This window comes from Culex pipiens, chromosome 1 (genome assembly GCF_016801865.2).
Source record: "Culex pipiens pallens isolate TS chromosome 1, TS_CPP_V2, whole genome shotgun sequence".
In the NCBI taxonomy this organism is placed as follows: Eukaryota; Metazoa; Arthropoda; class Insecta; order Diptera; family Culicidae; genus Culex; species Culex pipiens.
The window spans coordinates 75,470,542-75,479,499 of NC_068937.1; the positions used below are offsets into that span (position 1 = coordinate 75,470,542).

Here is an 8,958-nt window from a genome sequence, read left to right on the forward strand (position 1 = left end):
CCAAATATTTTATATCTGTTTATTAAATGCAAAATGAAGAACAAGTCAAAGCAAACGGTTTTTTTTTTAATACAGTCCTTAGATAAAGGGGAAAGGTCGGCCAAAGGCAAGATTCCAAGCATCCACAGTGCAATAAATAAAGTTCCCAGTCCTGCTAGTTCAAACTATGTATGTAATTTTGTAACAATTCTGTGGCACCAGATGAATGAGTCAGATCTGCGATTCCTTTCCGTAGGGTCGTAAGAATTTTCGCGTCCGCCGTCGGTGTGTTTTTCGTTTTCTCGAGTGCGTGTGTGTGTGTGTGTGTGTGTGTGTGTGTGTGTGTGTGTGTGTGTGTGTGTGTGAAGGTGCAGCTGGCTTTGGCTGCAGGGTTACCAGGTCTGAAGAGTAAAAAATCTGGCAAAAAATCTGGGAAAAATCTGGCAAGCCACTTTTCTCAAAGTAATCGGTAATTTTTTGTTCAAAAACTGTGTATTTTTACTTTTTATACATTATAGCTTCACAAAAAAAACAAAATACGTGAATAAAACAATGTGAGGAAGAAATAGAAAATTATTTTTTTCTAATTGGGTCCTAAAATGAAGCTTAGATTGCTGATATTATTGTTTACAGCGATAAAGCTTATTTTTTTTGAGTACAATGACCCTTTGTACGACCACAAAGAGTTTAAAATTGATTTTTAAATCAATTTTGAAAAATTATTCTCGCGGTCCTTCTTGACAGAAAAGCTCCTACTTGACAGCTCGTTCCAAGGGGACCATAGTTGATCCATCGAAAAAATGTTGTCTTGTCAATTTTTTTTTGCATTAAAATGAAAAAAAGTGATCAGAAATGGTTTTTAATCGTGTTTTTTACCGTTGTACATAAAAATTGACATAGGGCTTTAGTACCCAATTGGCGCTCAAAAAATCTGGCAATGCCAGATTTATCTGGCAACCTGGCACCCCTGTTTGGCTGTCCCGATGACAGTTTAGCCAGTCAGATCTGCGATTCCTTTCCGTAGGGTCGTAAGAATTTTCGCGTCCGCCGTCGGTGTGTTTTTCGTTTTTCTCGTGTGCGTGTGAAGGTGCGGCTGGCTTTGGCTGTCCCGATGACAGCTAGCCAGTTCGATTTGACCCTATCAAAACCCTATCATACCATTTCAGCTCGATACACATCGAAACTCGTCGTTCGCACCGTTAATCAGTACCTCACTAAACATCAATCATTTAAAACTCGTAAAATCATCTCAAGTTAAAAGTTACTGTTACTCCGGATAGCTCGCGCGCAAATGGACTGTATTTTTTCGTTAGTCAGTCGGAGAGAAATAAAAACGCGTCCGTTCTCTTTACACGTTTATTCTCAACTCTTCCCGGAAATGGCATCTGTCAAATCAGGTCGCGCAGCGCTAAAGGCGGTGCGGTCAAACCAGAAACTAAAATACACTGGAAGAAATCTGTTGGTTGTTTTTTGGGTTTTTCTCTACGGTTTTTGCAGTAACATCCTCCCCCCCTTGAGCTTGGCTCAAGCCGTCGTCTCCTCCAGTTCCTGGGTCTCGTTGTCCAAAATCGGAAGTACTGCTACCTGCGTCGTTGGTCTCCGGTATTCACCGGAGCTGGTGCGAACCGTCACCACCCTCGAGACGCCGTCCTTCCCGGGGTGGGTGTCCACGATTCGGCCAAGCCTCCACTGCTGCGGTGGTACGTTGTCCTGCTTCAGGATGACCAACATACCCTTCCGAACCACGGATGCTCCCTTGTTCCACTTGCCGCGCTGTTGCAGCTCGGTAAGGTACTCGTTGCACCACCGGCGATAGAAATCCTGCTTCCGCTTCTGGACGAGCTGGTACCGCGTCAGTTTGTTCTCCTTCAGCGCGTCGTACAGCGGTTCCGGAAGCGCCGTCAACTCGCGACCCACGAGGAAGTGCCCTGGGCTGAGAGCACGGTAGTCGAGCGGGTCGTCAGTCTGCTGACAAAGCGGGCGCGAGTTCAGCACCGCCTCGATTTGGATCAGCAGCGTGTTCATTTCTTCGTAGGTGAGATGGGACTCGTTCAGTACCCGGTACAGGTGGTGTTTGGCACTCTTTACACCTGCTTCCCACAGTCCTCCCTGGTGCGGGGCCTTGGGCGGGTTGAAACTCCAGTCAATACTTCGTGCTTGGCAGAACTCGTCTAGCTTCCGCTCCAGCATCTGCGACCGCAACAGCTCTGCTAGTTCGGTCAGTTCTCGCGCCGCTCCAATGAAGTTGGTCCCATTGTCAGACTTCATTTCGCTCACGTTCCCGCGTCGGCTCACGAAACGGTGTAGCGCCGCCAGAAACGCTTCAGTTGACATCGAGGTGACGAGCTCAAGGTGTATTGCTTTGGTACACAGGCAGACAAACACTGCAATGTACCCCTTGACTGGTGCCTTGAGACGTCCTTGCTTCAGCATCACTGGTCCAGCGTAGTCCACGCCGGTTCGCGCAAATGGCTCAGCGACTGTCACTCTACACTTCGGGAGATCGCCCATGAACTGCTCCGTGTCGGTGGGTTTGACCCGGAAGCACGTAACACAGCGCCGCAGCACTCGGTGTATCGCCCGCTTCGCGTTCACAGGCCAGAAGCGACGCCTCAGCGACGCTAGCAGACCGTTCAGTCCGACGTGTAGGTTTTCGGTGTGTAGAGTATCGATGATCAGCTCAGTGAGGTGGTGCTTTTCTGGCAGGATCATCGGGTGCCGTTGGTTGTACGGCAAGTCGGAGTTGCTCAGGCGGCCACCGACTCTCAGCAGTCCACTGTCCTTCTCCACCATCGGGTTCAACTTGTTCAGCTTGTTGTTGAGCGGCTTGCCGGCTTCCAGGCGCTTCAGGTCTTCGCTGAACTCCTCCTGTTGGACCGCTTTCACCATCACTTGAAGTGCGGCACAGTAGTCTTCTCTACCCAGTCTGCCGCATCGTCGGTCTTCCAGCTTCTTCTTGCAGTTTCCAACGAACCTCAGCACGTAGCCAAAGATCCGCTCCAGTTTCCGAAAGCTGCCGCACTCCGAGATCACTTCCAGCACTCGGTTCCCGTCCGGAACCATCTTCTCGCAAAGCATCACTATCGGGCCCAGATTCTCGGTGTGGCGAGCCTTCCACCACAAGCCGCACTTCTTCAACTGCTTCGGTAGCAAACCACGGGAGATGTGGTCAGCGGGGTTGTTCTTGGTTGATACGTAGTGCCACTCGTACTTGCTTGTGAGCTCTCGGATTCGGTTGACCCGATTTCTGACGAAGACCGGGGTTCCAGGTTTCATGTACTCCAGCCAGCTGAGTACAATCTGCGAGTCGGACCACAGTACGACTCGGTCAATGGGGATGTCGATCGCCTTCACCACCTTCACAATTTGCTCGGCCAGCAGCTCGGCCGCGCACGTCTCCAGTCTTGGCATTGTCATGTCAGCTGGTTCAGCGTCATCCTTCTGCTTGCGTTCGGCTTCCTTGACCGGAGTGACTCGCGACTTCCCGCACAGCAAGAAAAGTTCTTCTGTGCCATCCACCTTGACGTTCCGCAAGTAGATGCTGCAACCGTAGGCCTTGGCGGACGCATCCGCGTAGCCGTGAAGTTCCCAGCTTCTCGCGTCATCGGTGGTCACTCGCCTCGGGATCTTGATCTCGGCAAGTTCAGCAAGGGCGTTCCGCAGTTTCCTCCATCGTGCCATCAGGGGTGGTGGCAGCACGTCGTTCCATCCAATGCCACTTCTCCAGGTTTCTTGCATGACCATCTTTGCCAACGCTACCGTTGGGCCCAGCAACCCAAGCGGATCAAACAGTTTGGCAATCTCCGATAGTACTTGCTGTTTCGTCCAGTTGTCACGGTCCTTGTCCAGCGGCTTGACGCGGAAGAAGAAGTGGTCCTCGACGGGGTTCCACAGAAGCCCGAGCGTCTTGACTGTGTCCTTGGCGTCGTGGTTCTCGAAGTCGAGCTGCTTTTCTTGCTTCGCAATGGGGATGTCTTCCAGCAGCGCCGCGTCGTTTGCGCACCACTTGTGCAGCTCAAAACCGCCTCTTGCGAGTAGCGCCGCCAGATCAGACTGCAGCTGCTTCGCTTTCTCAATCGTCGCTGCACCCGAAAGCACATCGTCTACGTAAAAGCTCGACGACACAACATTGCTGGCTTCGGGGTAGTCCTCCTTCTCGTCTGCTGCCAGCTGGTTCAGAGCTCGTGTGGCGAGGAACGGGGCCGCAGCTGTCCCGTAAGTCACCGTCATCAATTCGATCACTTCCAAGGGCTTGGATCGATCGTCGCGCCACACAATCCGCTGGAACTTGGTGTCCTCCGGGCTCACTCGTACCTGCCGGTACATTTTGGGCACGTCAGCGGTGAACGCGTACTTGTGCAGCCTGAACCGCAGCAGGATCTCGAACAACGTGTCTTGCACGGGCGGCCCAATCATCATCGTGTCATTCAGGGAGTGGCCAGTAGTGCTTCGGGCGGAAGCATCAAAAACGACTCGCAGCTTCGTCGTGGAGCTGTCCGGACGGAGCACGCAGTGATGTGGCAGAAAGTATCCGTCTTGTGTGCCACACTCCGTTTCAGCCAGCACTCTGCCATGGCCGAGGTCGACGTACTCTTTGATAAACTCGGAGTACTGCTTCTTCTGTGCTGGGTTCTGGTCAAGTCGTCGTTCGAGGTGGTTGAAGCGCTTCTCCGCCTGCTGGCGTGACGCTCCTAGTTCTTCAATCTCCTTCCGAAACGGCAGTCGTACAACGTACCGTCCGTCGGCGGCACGCACGTGGGTCTCCGCAAAGTGCCGCTCGCAATCGTCGTCATCAGGTTTCGGCTCGACCGTTTGATCGTCGATCGTCCAAAACTTCTTCAGCAGGTTCGTCAGCTCTGCGTCCACGTCGGGAGCAGAAATCGCTTGGCACGCTCGAACCGTTGTCACTGCGGCTGAGCCCGCCACTCGCCCGGACACCAACCAACCCAGCGTGCTCTCTTGTAGCACAGGTAAATCAGAGGACATTTTGATCTTACCTGAGAGCAGCATCTCGAAGAAGGCCTCAGCCCCAACCAGCAGGTCGATGCGGGATGGTTCGAAGAACGTCGGGTCCGCCAGATCCACTCCGGCAGGTATTGGCCATCCGTCAATGTGCACTTTCTGTACCGGCAGCGCCCCAGTAACGCGGGGAACAACCAGGTAGTCCAGACAGAACTCGCTTGCCGAGGCTCTGGACTTCGCTCGTACGTGCACTTGGAACTTCACCATCGTACGCATTCCACTGACTCCGATGACGGGGATGTTCACGCAGCGCTTCTTTAGCTGCAGCAGGTCCGCCATCCGCTGGGACACGAAGTTCGCCATAGCTCCGGAGTCCAGCAACACACGGCACTTGTGCTGGTCGCCGTTGTCGTCTTACACGTACACCACCGCGGTCGCAAGTAGCACCTGCGTCGGCGGTTTAGTGGCTCTGCACGGGATCACACATTTCGCCACGGTGGTCGGTTCACTCTCCGTGGAACCAGCAGGTTTCACTTCAGGCACTGACTTTTCCTGGGCGCACTTTTCCTCGGGGTGCAGCAGCACATTGTGTCGCTTGGCACACTTCGAGCACTTCACTTTTTCTGGACAATCACTTGTGCGATGTCCCTTTTTCAGACACGCGAAGCACAGCCCCAGCTGTTTCGCCTTTTCGTATCTGATCTTCACTTCACTACGCTTGAACGCGTCACACTTTTCCACGGCATGCTTCTCGTCACACACTGGACAGGAACTAGCCGCTTTCTGGATCACCGCCGTGTGCGCCTTGCTAGCCGCCGTCGTTTGAGCAGAGCGGGCGGCCGGGTGGGAGCTGCGGTTCTTCTGGATCCCCTTCGCGTTCTCGCAGCGCTCCAAGACATGCTGCTGGTTGCGAAGAACGGAGACCAGCTGCTTGTATGCGGGCATCTGCCCACGCTTCACTGACGATTCCCACACCTTCCGTGTGTCGGCGTCCAACTTCGAAGACACCAACGTGATCACAATCGCTTCCGACAGCTTATCCATCTTAAGCTTGTGAAATTCCAGGGAACTCACACACTTCTCCACTTCGTCAATCAGCGTCTTCAGTTGGTGGAAGGAGTCGCCCGTCATCGCCTTCAAGCTCAGCAGCCTCGAGATCGTCTCGCTAATCAGGGCCGGCAGGTTCTCGAATTGCTCCGTCAGACTTCGCCAGGCTCCCTCATAGTCGTTGTCTCGGATGATCTGAGGATCGATCGCTCCTTGCGCCTTCCCGACCAGGGCCTTGTCCAGGAAGTGCAACTTCGTCGCAGCCGAGTCAGCAGCGCACTTGTCGGCAATGTCCCGGAACATCTGCTTAAACTTGAACCAGCTTTCGTATTTGCCGTCAAAGGTGGGCAACGCCGACTGCTGCAGGACGATCGTCGGGGTGAATCTCGTCATCGAATCTATGCCACTCGTTCCGGGTTGGACCAGCGGAACTGGTAGCGGTTTCACGTTCTGTGCGGCTGCCAGCTGCAGCGCAGCCTTGGCCTCGGTGTGCTCCTCGATCATCTGGCATAGCGCAATCCGCACAAATTCGTACAACTCCTCGAAGTCTACGAACAACGGTTCAAACTCACCTCTTCGGGACGGGGCAGCCAAGTAGATCTTATTCAGGTATTCGTTTGCTTCAGCGTAGGCTGTGTCCACCGTCTTGAGGTAAGTGTTCAGTGCGTGGATGTTGAATTTCGAGTGGTCCAGCTGCGCACTTTCGATTGCAACTCTTACCCGCTGAACCTTCGCTTGAGCTGCCTGGCAACACTGGCTGTAGGCCTCGACGGATTCATCCACCTTGCTCTTCAGCATTTTCTTTCTTCCTCTCAGCTCAATTTAGACCACTCAAAACTCTCCCACTTTCTCGCTCTTCTCTTTTTCGTCGCTTTTCTAATCTTCCTTCTCACTTTTTGCCACAAACTGGCACCACTGGCCTTGAAAAGGCTTTTCTTCCCCTTGCACAAAAGGCCTTTCGTTCACTTGCACAAGATGGCGTCGACGAAAACGACGAGAAGATTTCTTCTTTGTAGCAAGCCGCAGCAAGCTACTTTTCTCGACACGACACGTCGCAACGTGTTTCAAATCACTTTTTTCCGCCGAGCCTGGCCCGTTCGGAATCACTTTTTTCCCGGAATTCGACCTTTTCATTCGAATTCGAGTCGAATCTTTTCGGGATTCACACTTCCCCAGCACTGTTACGGCGGCAGGAACCACTTTTCGGCAAGCCGGAATCTTCCCGGACGCTCCGCTTTTCGTCCTCCGCCACGCAACCACGTGCCAGTTCACTTTTCGGCAAGCCGGATTTTCTCCGAACGCTCCGAAATCACTTCACCGACGCGGACAACCGAGCCGGAATCGAATCTTTTCCCGATCCGCGAATCGAGAAATCACTTTTCACTCGCGGTCACGCAAATCCGGATCGAATACGACCAAATGTTACTCCGGATAGCTCGCGCGCAAATGGACTGTATTTTTTCGTTAGTCAGTCGGAGAGAAATAAAAACGCGTCCGTTCTCTTTACACGTTTATTCTCAACTCTTCCCGGAAATGGCATCTGTCAAATCAGGTCGCGCAGCGCTAAAGGCGGTGCGGTCAAACCAGAAACTAAAATACACTGGAAGAAATCTGTTGGTTGTTTTTTTGGGTTTTTCTCTACGGTTTTTGCAGTAACAGTTACATTGTTTAATCCTTTATTCTTTAATTACAAATGATTTTGGTTCTATCTTTCCACAGCCGGCTGTCTAAGACTTTTACGACCCCACAGACCACCGGAGGTTGGCCGAATCCCGGTCTTGGGGTGTAAAGATAAATCACACAATTGATTAAAACAAACGAACAAATCTCGTCAAGAGCAATAAAATGCGTGCGAACTGTTTCAATCAAGTTAATAACATTTATTTCAACCACATGACAACACACAGTAAACAATGACGCGCTGTCAACGACAGTCGAGGCTCGGCATTGGGGCCGAGTTCGAGTCCAGCGACGAATGCACAGTGGGCACATTCACAATTCCAGTCGTCACAATATCCCCCCACTTAATATAGGAGGTACGGGTCGGACCACTGCGTCGATCTTCACCTGAAGACCAGCATGGCACCTGTACCGACGGGGCACGTCCACTTCCTGCCGATGTGGACTGCTGGGGTGATATTGATGTGGATGGAGTAAACACTGGGCCAACGGGAAGCTGCGTCGGAGGATGTTCCATGACACCGGTCGTCGTTACCCAGTCAAATCAATCCGAATTCTGAAACGGAATCTAATTAGAATCTTATACAAATTCCGTTTCAAACGCAACAACCGGTTCGAACACGGAACCGGTTGTTGCGTTTGAAACGGAATTTGTATACGATTCTAATTAGATTCCGTTTCAGGATTCGGATTGATTTGACTGGGTAGTTGCGCCAAACTTTCCGGTTGATGCGAAGCCTCCCAAAACGTCGCAGGTGCTGCATACGACTTCAGTTTCGTCAAGCTCCATGGTTCCAGCCAGATGACTACGAGCATCACTGGCAACACTGCTGCATCCGGTCCGGGATCCAAGTCAGCCCATCCAAGTAGGCGGTTAGCGCGCGATCGTGTCCGGACGGTAATCATCACAATGCCGACACATTCTCTTTCAGCTCCAGGTTCCCAGTTTCGCTTGTTGACAAACCTTCGTTTCACGCACACCATCTCGAGTGGTGGACATTTCCAACTGCGTGAATCGATCCGATCGGGCTCGTTCGCTTGAGCCAACGTTGCTGGTGATGATGGTGGCGGCTCGAATTCCAACTTCGTTCGAATGCGCTCGAATTTTACTTCTGCTGGCGGAGCACCACCCACAACAAACTGGTTTGGGGTGCTTCCGAACGCCTTCAGATCGGCATTCAGCGCTTGAGTGTTGGTGTTCCTCCCCGCCTGAACTTTTTGCTCCGTTAACGCGTCACGAAAAATCACCTTCCGGCACAGGCCCTTGACGTCATCAAGGCAACCAATAGT

At 52.3% G+C, this 8,958-nt stretch overlaps 1 protein-coding gene across 1 annotated transcript; it reads right to left on the minus strand.

The window, feature by feature from the left end:
* Nucleotides 1–1,503: 1,503 nt before the first annotated feature.
* Nucleotides 1,504–5,304, minus strand: LOC120429246 (uncharacterized). Its single transcript, XM_039594457.1, has one exon. The coding sequence runs from the start codon at nt 5,302–5,304 to the stop codon at nt 1,504–1,506; it is 3,801 nt and encodes a 1,266-aa protein (XP_039450391.1).
* Between the last annotated feature and the right edge of the window lie 3,654 nt (nt 5,305–8,958).